This window comes from Lutjanus erythropterus, chromosome 5 (genome assembly GCF_056507025.1).
Source record: "Lutjanus erythropterus isolate fLutEry1 chromosome 5, fLutEry1.hap2, whole genome shotgun sequence".
NCBI lineage: Eukaryota > Metazoa > Chordata > Actinopteri > Lutjaniformes > Lutjanidae > Lutjanus > Lutjanus erythropterus.
Window position 1 is genome coordinate 10950827 of NC_139321.1, and position 16063 is coordinate 10966889.

The 16063-nt window shown below is 40.0% G+C and overlaps 1 protein-coding gene across 1 annotated transcript in view; it reads right to left on the reverse strand.

Moving 5' to 3' along the window:
- Positions 1-285: 285 nt before the first annotated feature.
- Positions 286-16063, reverse strand: part of pigg (phosphatidylinositol glycan anchor biosynthesis class G (EMM blood group)) — a 96358-nt gene continuing 80580 nt past the window's right edge. The window contains exons 12-13 of the mRNA XM_084718780.1: positions 8355-8518; positions 286-828 (exon numbers count right to left, since the gene is read on the reverse strand). Coding sequence (XP_084574906.1) covers positions 606-828; positions 8355-8518 — 387 coding nt within the window. The 3' untranslated portion in view covers positions 286-605. The remainder of the gene's footprint in view (positions 829-8354; positions 8519-16063) is intronic.

The window sequence follows — 16063 nt, forward strand, 5'->3', positions numbered from 1 at the left end:
CTGCGGCCTTCGAGTTCTAATCAGCCAGAATAATTGGAAACACCTGTGAGGGAGCAGGTCGCTACTAAGCAGCTATCAAAAGAGTTCGGCTCCGTGAGCACCCAGACATCACGTTCCCACTCTAAACATATGATGTTCTTTCATGTAACATCAAAGCCGCTCAATTATAGATGAAGCCAAAACATCAAACTCGGCATTGTTGTCTTCTGCAGCTCACCGTGCACCTGTCCCTGAGGTAATATACAGAATGTATATGCAAAAAAGTTACTCTCTTTTAAAAAGCTCCTTTACATCATTCACTTTTATTCGTCCGCAAATGTGGTCTCCTTGAAAGAATGAAATATTTAAATAGACTGCTCAAAAATACATTATAAGTGCATTTTCAAAGTATTTTTTTGCAAATCAAACATACAGAGTCCAGAGAAGGGATCCTTTATGAAGCATCTACTCACATATTGTGAACAGATCAGTATATTACAGAGTGAGGGTAAGGATATTGTAGTGTGTATCAGTCTGAAAGCCTCACACATGCTGTTAGGAGACACTGTCCGACCCTTTGACGTAAAGGAGTCCCTCAGGGGGGAAGGATGTGCGTCTTTGGCTCCCTATGACTTACTGGAACTGTGGCTTTGCTCCATCGTGTTGAAGAAGAGACAGACTCCTGCAGTCAGCAGCAGGTGCATGGACTCGTAGAGTAATTTGGGTGAAAAGACACTCCATATGAAGAGATGGTACCGCAGAACAGTCACCAGCACAATGTAGGCTGCAGCTGGCACGGACCTCAGCAGGGCCAAGCAGTAGCAGCCATGGCCGACTGCAACCGGGCTCCTGCAGAGAGGAAAAGGATTCATCAGAGAGGAGGGAAGCACTGCAGAGAGCAAAGCTGGCGATGCTTTGCTGCGAGTAATAGGCAAACTTCCCGTAGAGCAACACAGAAAAGTTTATGTGTGAACCAAGGTCATCATAAGCTGCTTTATGTTTCCTCAACGATGATGTCAAATCAGTTAAGCCGCAGATTGTTTAACGATGATTCATAACGACGGCTACATTTTCAAATTTTGGAGTCTTTACCTTACGCATGTACCCAGGAGAAGAGTCTGATCCAATTATCTTCTCACAATAATACAGATTGCTGGCAAATTCTGATAAAGAAGTTAATGACTTTAAAACCTGGATGATGGCAGGAGGGATGCAGCGAGGAGATTAGGAGATGATGATGTGAATCTAAACACACACGGATACACAAAGACTTGTGTACACGAGACTTCATCTCTGACGCGCTGAGACACATGCATGAATTAGCACAGGGATCTTGTTCATTCAAACAGGCAGAGTCCCAGCTGAGGGGGAGGAACTTCAAGCCTTTTCCCAAGACAAGAGAAGTAGGAGACATGGGAAGTAGTCCAGTTTGGAGGTGGAAAATCAATCAAAGGGCCAAAAAATGTGCATATACACAAAGTTGGTTTCTGGGAAGATGTGTCAAACACTGATGGATAATCAATAATAAGCTTTTTCTGAATGCAACAATTTAATACTTGGGCACACAGGGAAAGAAAAAGTTAAATGCGTTTGTTGCTATGCTGCCCTCAGAATCAATAACATTTCATTCAACAATATTACCAGCTGGTCTTCTCAGAGAAAACTTTCAGTTTTTTTAGAAACTCTTGTCTTGTTTTTGTTGTGTTGGACCTCATTTCTGTTGGTGATGATCATATCTGAGCCACCAATTACATTCTGGAGATGTGGCGTAGTTAATTAGGATGAGCAACACAACTGTTCAGACGATCAGGGGGTGGTGGACTCACAATGGATGGATTAAAAGAAGAACGGTCCAAATTGATGCAGCAAAGGCGGAGATATTCAGACTTTTAGTTTCTTGTGTGGGTCAAGCTCTAAAAAGACTGGATCCTACAATGCAACTAAATGCGGCCTTTTATTAAATCTCCACTGCTTGGTAAATGCCCAGGTCTTTCAAAAGCCAAGGCCTCAGTTTGTATTGCAGGTTTTCTTTTAGGAATTTGTGATCTTCAAGCCCAAGCTGAGATAACCCTGGTAACAGTTCTCCTTTTACTAAAGACGTTATATCAGGGCTGTACCAGACAGAATCCAGATTTGGATGTTCAATACGAAGATATTGAAGGTTTGTTCCTTTTTTTCCAGTTCTGCTCCACACTAAACTCCTTCATCAGCCTACATCAGTCTCATGTTTAAGCCTACCTCATGTTTTAAAGCCTTCCTTAAAATCCCACCACACTGCGGAGCGTCTCTCCTGCCGGGCTGCTGAAAGAGCTCTCAGCTCAACAGTCAATCACAGTGGTCATTTTTAGTTGTAAACAAAAAAAAAACTGCCTGAATGTACACGGACCGTATTTCCCACCGTCTGCTACAAAAGTGGTTTATCCAACTTAACTGACAGCCATCACCGGGCCAAAAAGTGTCGGAGCAGCGAACAGACTGGAGTCGTGCTGCTCTGCCTCCAGTCCAGCGTCACGCTGCTCTCTGTTTCTGTCTCTCTTCTCCACTTCAATCACACTGATAGCTTTGTGGTTTGTGGTGATTTTGAGACTTGGTTTGTACAGTTTAAAGCCTGCCACGCTGATGCTCCTGCATTGCTTTGTGTACAGTGACACAGCTTAAAAAAAAAAAAAAAAAACGAAAGCGCAGAGATTCGACTGACAAAATGAGAGATGCCTTGAATCATCAACTTTGGGGGGCAGCCCTTCATGATACAAGTCTTTTTACAAACTAAGTAGTTATTTTGCATTGAAAATACCACTGAACTTGGTGAGTAAAAGTTATCTGATTACAGAATTGAGGATCTGAAGAATTACGACACCCCTACATATAAGCAGAGATAATGTTAATACTCACTTTTTATATCAAAACACAAGATAGAGATCATGTGTTCAGACTTAGACTTGTCTGATCATCTGTGTTGCCCTAATGGACCTATTTGTAAATCCATGATGAGCGTGAGTGGTAACTCAGAGGAAAATGGCTACATAAAATAGCACTCAGTTGTAAAAAAAAAAAAAGAAAACTGAATCCCAGCGAGGATGAGCAATCAGGATAAAGGTTAAACTCTTCAACTAATGGCGAATTCCACAGAGCGGCTGTTTTTGAAGCATCTTAAGTTAAGTTCTGTGTCCTACCTTGAAGAGCTACTGAAACATTAATGTGCGACCTCTCAGGTGGGTTACAGGGGTAAAAAGTCAATCTGAGTAAAATCCTGCAAGAAATTTGATTCTCTCAGTGGAGAGGACGTGCGACATCTATGGCATCTTTTCTAATTCACAGTTTCATAAATGAATAGAGGTGATAAAGAAGCTTATTTCGACTTTAGCGTGATATCACTGATCCAGTTTGAGCTGAGAAAAGTGAAAATCATATAACAAAATGACCAAAGCGAAGAAAGAAGAAGAAAGGAGGCCGGTTGATAACAGCTAATTCTTAATTAATCCTTTTCTTCTGTCAGAAATGTGCAAAAAAAAAAAAACACAGTTTAAAATGAAGGAAAAATGAAGGACTGACTGAGGGAGACCCCACCACTGGAAAATCCTGCATGAAAACACTGAAGAAAAAAACCAAAAGCGTTTGATGGAAGGCATCGTTGTCCTTCAGTACATTGTATTTCAAACCATTGCACGTTTGAGCTCACAAAGCAGCAACTTGCACAAAAGATCAACTGTCTGTCACCATCTCCGCTTTTCCTTTTTCACAGCTCGCAACAAAGGTAATTTCAAAGAGCCAATACAGCTTCTTGGAAATCAAGTACACAGAGAAAATAGCATGACCTGAATATGCTTTTTACTGCATTTATGTCAGAATATCAGACTTTTTAGAGACAGTTTTAATGATGAAAGTAACTTTGCGTTGATGCGTCTCTCTGATTGGCTAGTTTGGAAGGTTTACAGTGTTATTATGAGCACTGAAACAATAATAGAACATTCTCTTCAAATTACGGAGATTGCCTTAAGTAGAATTTGAGTGTGTCAGGGGAGACCCGTTGAAAAGCTATTGATCAAAGTGCATTTCCAGTACTCGCTTTGTGGTCGAGCTGCTGATGGTGCAGAGTGAATCCTAAATGAGCTACTGTATATGAGGCTATTTTAGTTTTGTCACAACGTCTGAGTGCACATTACAGGTGGGGTTTCTGTGGAAAGCACCGCACTATGAATAATAACAAAGACAGATGGTCGTATATCCTGCTCTGTAATGCAGTATGTAATGTTTACGACCTGGATTTATTAGTGTGACGTTAGCTTGAGGGCTGTCATAGAGCAAAACTAAAGTCCCTGCACTGGCCTCTAGAGGCTGCAGTGTTTATCGCAGCACTCAGTACGAAAGCGTTCGGCAAACCAAATGACGTATCAGCGACTTGGCCGTTCAGAGGCTAAAACCACAGCGGAAGTGGCGAAGCCGCCAGGCTCCATCATCACCTCCAATAACGGTCAGCTTGTGGGCAGATCAGTCGTTTCAGTATAAACGCATTTTACTGCCTACTTGTGTTGTTGCAGTTTTGGTTCATAAGTGAAATATATAATGCATGAGCTGCATTTGAATTAAGTTTTTTCAGAAGAAACATTTTAGGCAGTAGAACTTATACAAACTAAAAGAACAGTTCAAAGTACATATTTTTGCCTTGGCCTGTTGCTATTTATCCATCCATAGTTTTGGAGATATCGGCTGTAGAGGTGTCTGCCTTTTCTCCAATATAACAGGACTAAATGGCACTTGGCTTGTGGTGCTAAAAGCGCCAAAACTACATTTAAAAAAAAATCGAAACCAGTGTCTCTTTCCAAAAATCATGACCCGGTTACTCAAGATTATTCACAGACCTTGTTGTGAGCAGTTTCATGTAGGAACTACTTTTTGCTGTAGAATCCAACTTTCTTTTCTTTTAGAAATTTTTTTTTTCTAAACGAAACTGCTCACAACAAAGTCTGTGGATTATTTTGATTAATCGGGTCAAGATTTATGTAATGAGACAACGGTGGCGAGTTTTGCACTTTGAGCACCACAAGCTGAGCGTCATTTTTAGTCCCGTTATATTGAAGAGAAGGCAGACATCAGATGGATGAATAGCAACAACAGGTCAGAGATAAAATATGTATTTTTGATTATCGGGTGAACTTTATGTGTTACATTGCTGTTGGTTAAAGTATTTTTTGCTACAGTAAGTTAGATTTTGTCTGGCTTAACGTTCAGGCATGTTAAACTGCACAGGAGTGGAAAAGGTGTGAAGAAAGTGTGATCAGAGGACAGAACAGACCCGCTAAAGGGGTCAGAGGGTACGTTCCCCCCAGAGACTGAAAAAAACCTTCTAAATACTCATTTATAATGACTTTCAGGATAACTCTAGTGTATCATCAGCATGCAAATTGCAACAGTAAGCCAAATAAACATTATGTTTACATCTAGTAATACATGCATGAGCTAAATCGGATCTAAAAGCAGAAGAAAACAGGAACTGAGTTTTAAGTATGATAGCAAACAATAGACCACCTAAATTAAGACTTTATTATTAAATCAAAATTATTATTTTTCTGGCCATGATTATTTAAAATGTAAAAAGTGTTCATCTCATCATGTTCCTCCCTGCAGTATAATTATTAAGTATGCAAGAAAGCAAAAGGTGCATTTAAACACTGATCTCAGATCAGCAATACCAGAAGAACTGTCAAGTTAAAACATTGGTAAATTATTAAAACATTATTTTTTGCATCGTGGCAACGATTGTGGTGGGACTAGTTTTTCCCACGATCTAAGGAAAATATCACTACCCACGTGTAATACTGATCAATATAACAGAACGCTCAAATAATTATTAAAAACAAACTTTATCACTGACATAATTTAGTGATTGCAAGTTAGCACAAATAGTCAGCTGCCTTGTTAATTTATGTGGTCTATCCTTTGCCATCACATCCATCATGTTGACTGGAGGGCTATGTAAATGTAAAAAATAACAACAACTCAGTTTTGTCTCATTTTATTCTGCTTTTGATAAGAGCTGACTCTTCTGCTGCAAGAAGAGAGGTGCAATCTGTTGAGGGGCTACGTCACATCCAGGTTAACAAAGTTAGCTAGCTTGCAAATTTGACTTGTTACCTCAGCTCTTCTGACTGGCAGGTAGTTTTGTAGCTGGTATGTGCCACTGTGGCAACTTTATTTCAACTATTTCCACACAGCAGGTCACAGAGTGAGGGTATGAGCTTGTGCTGCCCTATGACAAGTGAATTGAGCTGCAGGGGGATGTGCAGCAAAGGTCTTGCTACATCAGTACTCCTGTTGCTTCTCCAAACCGAGGGCGTGCCGACGGCCGTCTACTGTAGGTGATACACAGATAAGTACCTCATAAAACCCCATTTTAAAAAAATCAAACCTGTCCCTTTAAAGTGGAAATTTGGGCGTGTTGATGGTGAAAATTTCATGGATGTCTTGTCATGGATCAAATGATCGGTCAGAGGGAAATTTTCATCTCATGGACGTGCTAAATTACAGGTAGGGAGGTCGCCAACATCATAGTCATTCTCTGAGGACCTTTAATGTCCACATTAAATTTCATGGCAGGCCAGCCAGGAGCCATGGAATAAAGTGGTGGATGGTCGAGGGGATCAGCTTCATCATCCCTAGGCTCTGCAGCGAGCAGCACCAAAATTTTAAGATGAGTAGAACTTTTTAATCAGAGACTGTCTGGACTACTGAAATGTTAAACATATCACATTCAAATGTGAGATCAAAGATTATTAAGAATATAAATCATGCATGGGGAGATACACCCTCTGCAGTCTGATTTCAATGGGACCTTTGTACTAACAAAATTAAAACTTTTTTCACATTAAGTAGAGACTTTTTTTTAACACAGGGCTGCAGGATTATAAATCCTTGCATTTCTGTCATTTGCATTTAAACAACACGGACAGGTTAAACAAACTGCTTTTACACAAACACCACCCTCTGTCTACATTAAAAGAGCATTTGAGTTTTGGCTCCTTCAGCAGGGCAGCTGTTGTCCGGCTTCAGACCTCATCACTCAGCACTGTGCAGCGGCCTCATGCTGAGGGGAGGCTGTAGTTATTGGCTGCATTCACACGCATACAGCAAGCAACCCAGGCGGCGACTGGCCCCTCTCCAGTTAAGGTCTTATCCAGGTTAAGCTGTTTACATGCATCTTTGATACCCTTCAAGCGAGTCTGCTTGTTGCCATGAGTAAACCAATTAACTGAATATTCCTGTGCACCTGTACTGTCCCACCCACGGAGAGGACTCGGAGCGAAAAAGTATAAAAAGAAACAACCGACACTCAAAGTAATGATGGTGTGTGGTTGTGCTGGCACAGAAACCAAAGTAAAGGAGAGTAGCTTGTTTAAATTACATTATACCAGAGAGCAGTGGTTCCCAACATGTTGGCTGAAAAACTCCTACAGCCATATCAGATGTGCTAATTAACCTTCACTGGCACCACTTGTCATGCTCCACATGTGTTCACATCAATGATTTATAAACTAAAAGTTAATTTATAATTATACTGGTCTGCTAATTGACAGTGTTTGGGTTTCCTTATCAAGATGGAATTCATATTACTACTACTGTTTTCCAGTGACAGAAACTGGACATTTCAACCATTTCAAGATGGTTTATTCATTTCCTTTAGCTAACTATTTTAACTGTTTATTTATTACTTTTTGCAAACCATTTTAACTGCTCATTTATTGCTTTTAGTTAAGTATTTTAACTGTTGATTTATTGTTTTTAGCTAAGAATTTTAGCTGTTTATTTATTGCTTTTAGCTAAGTATTTTAAGATGCTTTATTCATTACACTTTGCTGACTGTTGTAATTGTGTATCTATTACTTTTAGCTAACTATTTTGGTTTGGTTTATTCACTACTGGGGAAGTATTGAATAGGTAACTCAACCGTTTTGCAGGGCTTTCAATTCAAGCAACAGGAATAAAAAGAAACAGAGCATCCAACAAAAGTTCAGCTCAAAACGGTGCACTGCACAGCATCGCTCGTGGCCAGTTAGGACAACCCCACAGAAAACTCTTCTTTTATACAGTCTAGGCTGCTCGCTTACTAAAAAGTTTTCACACAGCCTGTCACAACTGATTCAGGTTGATGGGCAGCTTATTGGTTATTATAAATAATGTCATAAACATCTGCACAACACCAATTTGTAAACCTATTTAGCTGTTTTTTTTTTTTCTTTAAGACAAACGTGGATATTTGGAGTTTAGTTGAGTTAATGAGCTGAGCCGCTTTCCACAGACCCCCAGGAATCTGCAGGAGAAACTCCGGGTAACGCGCACCACTGCCATAGAGTCACAGTGTCTTTTAAACTAACACTTACCTGTCTCTCTCTGAGCTGAGGTAGCAGACGAGGTGACACGCCCAGAGGAGGGGCCCTGCGTATGTGGTGAGGGCCGTTAAGAAGATGGCAGGTGCTTCTACGTAACTTTCCAGTCCGACGAATCCGACTGAAATGTCGACGGTGGCAATGTTGTTGGAATTGCCCTGCAGGAGCACAAAGAAAGCTTATTTTAGCATCGCCGCGGGCACACGAATAACTTACCCTGTATACAGACAAAAAATGAGTACACATAGATCTGTGGGTGAAGCTTTGTAAGCATTTCAGGGGCTCTAAAGAACTGTAGCCCTTTGCTTTATCATCATTACTCTGAGCTTCTGGCGACTTCCCAGCGGCACAGTTGTTTGTGTTTTCCAGTCCCTGACCAGAGCAGCACACACAGCTTTCTGTCTGAAGCTGGAGTCTTGTTAGAGCCACTCAGGCTACTGTGAAAGTGTACACGTGTGCATGAGCCAGCACACACATTTTGTTTTTTAAAAACAGGATATTTCCGGCTTATTTAATGTTGGAACCAATTTACAGCATCTCTGGAACAAGCCTGCAGTGGAACTGAAAATACCAAACTTTTCTAACCTTGTTTTATTTTCTAATTCTCGTTCAGAAGTTTCATCTCAAGCTGAAGAAGATTTTATCACTGCAATGAAATCGGGATTTATGGCCACAATATAAAGGGTATTTGGTTCTGTAAATGTAGGATATATCCACATAAAGAAAAATATTCCTTTGTTCAGATGTAATAATGTGGTGTAAATCACAAAAAAGGCTGAATAACTGTCCTGATATGAAGAAACATTTCAGAACCTTAAAATATATATCGAAGATTTTTCTGGAGTTGTTTCATCACAAACTCAACCAGCATGTGAGAGATCATTATAGCTTTAATATTTAACATTAAAGTGTCTAAATGAAAGAATTTCTAAATATATCAAGTGGTTCATCTTTGGCTCAAACAGACCATAAAGTAAGGTTAAATCTTTATAACCAGAAAGATCCTTTACAACAGTGAATTTAAACACACTATTGAACCCAATTATTCTCTGTATAATAACCTTTGGACTAACCATTAAAATAAAAGGATTGCATTCAGTTCAAACTAGAAGAGTTCAGTCAGTAGAGTGCAGATCTCCGTCAGGAAACCAGAGGAGAATATCTGGATGTAACCCCTTTGTAATCACCAACACTCTGATTCCTAACTGTAACAGATTACAATTACATTACATTTATTTTGTAATTGATTTGCATGTAACTAGTTACATTTCAAAGATGACAAAGTTGGAATTTTGTCAGAATTATCTGCACCAGGTGTAAGCTGGGAGGGGATCATGTAATCACTTCTGTGTGTGTGATGAACAGACCTGCACCTTGTTCGGAGCTCATCTCAAATACTACTGGACGGATCAGCTTAATATTTTTTTGTGCACATTCATGACTGTATGCTGGAGGAACTCTGTGATTCAGAAATCAGAAATCTATGGCCAGAGGTCATCGCATTCTTGTGAAAGTGATATGAGGGAATTTATTTAAACTTGACACAAATGTTCACTTGGACTCAAAGATTAGCTGATTAGATTTTGGTGGTCGAGGTTACTGTGATCTCCCGACACATTTTCGGCCGTAACTCTTTCTCTATTTAATATGCCGGTTTTGACAAAATTGCACACAAATATCTAACAGGCTAAAATGGTGAGGTAATGGCATTTCATATCTGAAAGGTCAAAGGTCATCTTCACTGTGACATTGTCATGTTCAGCTCTCTATCAGTCCTCTGTGAAACTGTATACATCTACAGTGAGAACTTCCATTTGCCAAAAAACAGGTCAATATAGTGGTAAGTTACATATTAATTTCTTCGCTACAGACATTACATGAATCTGGACAGACATGGATGTAAACTGTACTTGTTGGCGGAAACAAACAACTCTGAGGCAGTAATTCTGTTTTAAATGACCGCTGACAGCTGACTTCTCTCTTCTTCACCGGCCACTAGGGGCTGCAAGTGATCAACAACTGCTTCAGTTTGAAATCTTGTTTCAGCTCAGGACAACATATGTGGAGATCACGTTAATGTTGGCAGAAGTTTGCAAGCGTCAGCTGGTTGCATCTGGCTGTTATGGTGGCATTGCAGCAGGTGCTTCATCATTTGTTGCCTGGTAGGGATCTGTGCTCTACTAAGTGACCTCTTCTACTTAATGTATGAATTCTTACGGTCAAAAATGTGTTTTTTGTGAGGTTACAGTTACCTTTGACCTCCAAATTGTAATCAGTTCATTCCTGAGTGAACGTTTGAGTGGATGTTTGAATAAATTTGAAGAAATTCCCTACAAGCGTTCCTGAGATATCGCATTCACAAGAACTGGACGAACTCGAGGTCACAATGACTTCTGACGACCAAAATCTGATCAGTTCATCCTTGAGTCCAGTTGGTAATTTTAAGGAATGGCGTTCTTGTAATATTGTGTTCACAAGAATGGGATAATTGTCAGCGTTTGGATAGCCTTGATTAAGGTGAAATTCATAGTACTACCCTTGGAATGACAGAAACTGGACGTTCTGACAGTTTCTACCACTTGTAGCTACTTATTTCAACTGTTTACACAGTATATTTAGCTAATTATTATAACTGTTTATCCATAACCTTTAGCTGTTATCGCTTGTCTGTTATTTTTTCACACATGCAAGCAATCATATGATCCCCTCCAGGCTTACGCCCGGCGGAGATAATTAAGTGCAAGAGTTTTAAAAAAACACATGCAAAGTAATCCATGTTCAGCTTTGTGCTGCTCAGGTGCTTAATGTGATTTGTGGGTGACACATTCAGAAATCAGCTGAGGCCTGTTCACACCACTCAGACGCAGCCTTCAGACAAATCAATCAACCTGAGCCACCGAACAGCAGCTCAGAGAAACGCTGTCACGTCTGCTCACATCTTCTCCTTCCAAGTTCAAATTGGCTCATTTACAGTATTTCATTCTATAAGTGTTTTGCTTAACAAATTCAATTTCCTTCTGCGTAACGAGTGATAATTACATTTAAAATTCATTTTGATTGTTAGGCTGTGGTGTGTGTGCTCCACCCTATACATGCGCGCGCGCACACACACACACACACACACACACACAGACACACAAAAGGAGAAGAAAAATCTGTGGGAATCAGCCGAGATCAAGGATGCCTTTCTTGTTAAATCTGAATGTTCCATAAGCAGCAACGTGTCAAGTAATGCTTTATTTCCTGTTGGCGGAGACATCTCTGATCACAGAGGAAGAGAACATTAGCAGCTGGCTCCATTTTAGACACACACAGAGAATATCAGTGAGCAGGGTAAAGGCTGCATATGGATATTTTCTGCTTGCTTTCTTGCTAAACCCCCGCTGTGATCTTTCATATGTACGGAGTGCCATTCCGCACCATAAACAAACATATTGCCTACAGAAAAACACAAGTGCAAGAAACGTTTCATGATCGAGTTTCAGATAACAGCTGTCAGATAGAGTGGGAGAAATCTCAATACTGACGTCTTAAAAGTGATGTCTATCATCCTGAATAGTGTCACATGCGCAAAAAAAATGCATCACCAAACAGAAATAGCTACCGTAACTCGTATGTTTAGTGTACGTCACTTTTGTCAGATTAATAAAATGTGACTCCACCTGTCAGTCCTGACTCTGAGCTCTAAAAACATCCTTTTGATGATTCATATTTTTTTTTTCTACAGAAGGCTGCTAAGTTGCATTTGAATTCCTACCCATGGGGTTACTTGTTCCCACTCATGTGGCAACATTTGCACAAACGGGCTCATATTTCTGAAGAATAAACGCCTCCATGCTGCCAAATAAAACCATTTTGTCAGCTGTTGTCAATTGCACTCCGTTTACACCTGGTATTTAAAAGTGATCTGTATCTGGACATGCCAACCTGATAAATAAAAACACATGTTAATGCAAGGTGTTAATGCATGTGATCGGAATATGATCGGATCTGTCATCTGGAGGTAGTCAGCTTCTTCTTCTTCTTAAGTAGGCATTAACACAATCCATACAATGTGCTGGCAACTGTACACAATTGTTTTTAAGCTAACATAAGATATAAGTTAATCAAATTTATAAAGTGAGCAAGCGAGAAGGATGAAAGAAACATGCCTCTAATTACTGATTATATGTCTTTTCTGTGGCCTGAAAGCACCAAAAGATCCGTAAAAGCAACACGGTCGAGAAATAATGACATGCAACAATAAATAACTGTGTGTGACATTGTGCGCTGCATTCATGTGTGCAGCTGAACTGCTGTTAACAAGGCAATATTTTTTTTACACAAAGAAAGGAATAACTTCATGTATTACATTTGCTGAATTTACACGAGGAGACAGATAATTAGGAATATATCGTAGACTGTTTCACAAAGTGTATAAAGTTTCTCCAGACTCAACAACTCACATAAGTCTGATTTTCTAAAGACGTCTGAGGCTGATCTGCTGCCCCCTGATCGGCCCTCCTCAATGTCGGTCCCATGAACATTTATTAAAGCTATAATATGTAACATTTCCACATTATATATTTTGTTCAGTTGTGTACTTACATTATGCAAATGTTTCCAACAATCTTCAAATGCAGACACATCTGTAATTTATTCAATATAACAGTGCCTTTCCTACTAGCCACTGCTAGCTAGTTGCTAGCTGGAAGGAGCTCAGTGCACGTGACTAAAGGTAACATCAATAAAACTCGAATATTGCTTCATCAGCTATGGTGGTTGTTTAAAAATGAAGATAACAATTCCCATGATCCCACACTACTTAAATGTGAAAGATATGCCTAGCATCAGAATTTACATATTGTGTGCTTAAAACATGTGATGTTTTGAATGCACATTTGTTTTCAGCCTCCGAGATGCCACATGGTGATATATTAACAAATGCTCATGGGAGCATTAACCAGCGTTTGGACTTGATCTGTTGCATGCTTTTGTAAATTTTCCATCACCTCAAATCACTCATGCACAAGTTTTACTCAAATCTGATATCAATGAGGAAGACAAGAGTAAATTAAAATTGCCAAGTGTAAACATAAATGCGAGATTGGATTGTTTATTATTTGGATAACATATCCAGATACTGATCCCACTGATGATTCATTTTTTTCTACAGAAGGCTGCTAAGTTGCATCTGAATCCATACCCATGGGGCGACTCATCCCTGCTCATGTGGCAACATTTGCACAAACGGGCTAATTTCTTTGCTTTGCTGCTTTACTGACCATCTGGTTTTGGGACAGTGATAAATCCACAGAAAATCCACTGCAAAGTCTGACTCGTCCGTCCCTCCAAATGATCACGACAGCTAAACGCAGACGGCCAAAACGTCTCCTGTGAGACAGTTAATTCATCATGTGACGAGATTTAACTTTTTTTTTTGTGACATGAGAAACGACCGCATCTGAGGTTACCTGGAAGATTTCCCATAATCCTCTTGTGTTTTTTGTGTGATTGGTTGCCAGAAAACAAGGACACTCTGAAAGCAACAACAACTTTCTGCCAATATTTAAAATAAAGCTTCTGAAAACAGAACAGAAACTGTGTTTATAGACTTAACATCTCACAACTCTGACAAATTTGCGACTCAGAGCTCACTGATGGGCTGGAACTGAACTCTGTGATTAGATTTTAATTCAACATAATTTTGATTGTTCTGCATGACACCACTTTTTGTTTCCGAGTAGCAAATTTAAATCACATATGTCGCTGTTTTACAGATCCATTATGGTTACAGCTTCGTTGGGAACGTTATTACTCAAAGGTCTGTAATTACATGCCTGGGCGCCTACGCTGAAAATTGTCTGGTGGCGGTCTATTCCCGAGCCCATCTAAGTATTAATGACCCAAGGGTGATGACGGTTATTAAATTGTTAGCGATGTGGAAGTTCAGTGTTGACAACAATACACATCTGCTAACCAAATATCTGTCCGGGGCTGAGGTGAAGCCAAAAGGAAGGGATCATATCTGCCTTTTGGGGACATTCACAGACTCACGTCCACAGGAAACAACTTTTCCAGTTCACCTTCATGCCACTGCTGCATGGAAGTAATATAATCTACACACAAACACTTCCTCTGCACCAGCATCCAACACTTTATCAGTGGTGATAGCTTTCCTAAACGTTGCTACACTCTGTGTCAGAGCGTTAAATTAGATGTCTCTTACAATCAGACAAGAAACCCCTGCTTACTGTTTTGTTGTTCCCTAAAGTTCCTTTTTGAGATATGGGAGATTGTGATTTTGGCTCTGATGTATATCTTCAAACCCCTGTCCAAATATGCTGCAGTTTGTGAGATGGTTTTAATTTGTAAAGTGGTAATGGTTTGATAATCGTTTTTTAACTGCGAGACTTATTTAATAGATTTACAGCAGGGTGAGTTTTACTGGTCTGGACTACAAATTTAATTTGGAGAGGTCGGCATGTAGATTGAAACAAGCTGGTCTGACTGTTAAGATACAAATAGCAACTCAGAACAATCACTTATACCAATCACCACCGTCCACTGCTGCACTGCAGCCTTGTTTAACCTTTAAGGAAGTTTCACTGAGAGCAGGAAGGCCCTCGCTCAGTTATGCACATTCACACCTGGAGGCTGTCCAGTACAACCACAGTCTCAGCTGTTATCGGGGAGGCTCTTCTCAAGAACGCCACAGTTAAAGGGATAGTTCAGATCATTTGAAGAGGGGTCGTATGAGCTATTTATCCATAGTCAGTGTATTACTTATTGCAGATGGTGGCTGACATGCAGACGTAGAAGAGGACAAGGTCAGCAACGGAACATATTTTAGCAACTTTTAGCAAATGACAATTGATCAACCAGGCTCCATTGGCAAAAACAGTAATTTTACCTCTCAGAACACAGGAGTTACTGGTCTCCTGTTGCCTCAATCTGGTAGTTTTTTATGTTGCTGTGAATCTGAACTAACCTGTCCAAACACTGGAGTTACACAATAACAAAATAACAAAGCAGCGGTGGTCCAAAAACTCCCTTTTCCTGTGTGGTAAAATTTCAGATTTCTCCAATGAAGTGTGGTTGGCTTGGAGAGAGTGATATTTGGCTTATGGAAAAAACTGTCTGAAGGCAAAGCAGAGAAATATACTTTTATTTTAGGTGGCAAAAACATGTTGTGCTGCTGACCTTCCACAGGAGAATAGCTTCCTACACCGGCACTCCTGCTTTTTGAATACAAAAATCTGCAGTATCCCTTTAAGGCCCAGTCACACTACAAAGAGGCACAGCAAAATTAATCTGCATGTCTTCATTAAATATGTTTCCTTGGTGATTTTTGGTCGTGGTTTTTTCACATGACAAGTTGAACTGCTGTACTGGCAGGCAAACCACAAATACACCAGTGAGCTGAGAACATGCTGGTGCTTACTGGTGGTCACAATAGCTCCCTGAGCTCCTTTCTATTTTCTCTGCACTGTGACATTTACTTCCCACTTGCGCTGTATTCTGTTCTCAGGATTGTACTTAATTTTATGAAAGAGGGAAGAAAAGGCTTTCTGAGCTAAGAAACTTGCTGTTACTTAGGTAACAGAGCTTGCCAACAAGACAATAGGTTCACAGTTTATTCAACAGACGGATTTGTATCGTTGACTCTTGTCTAAGAACTGTCTGCAAATCATTCCTCTATTCATTCAAACAATTAACCAGAG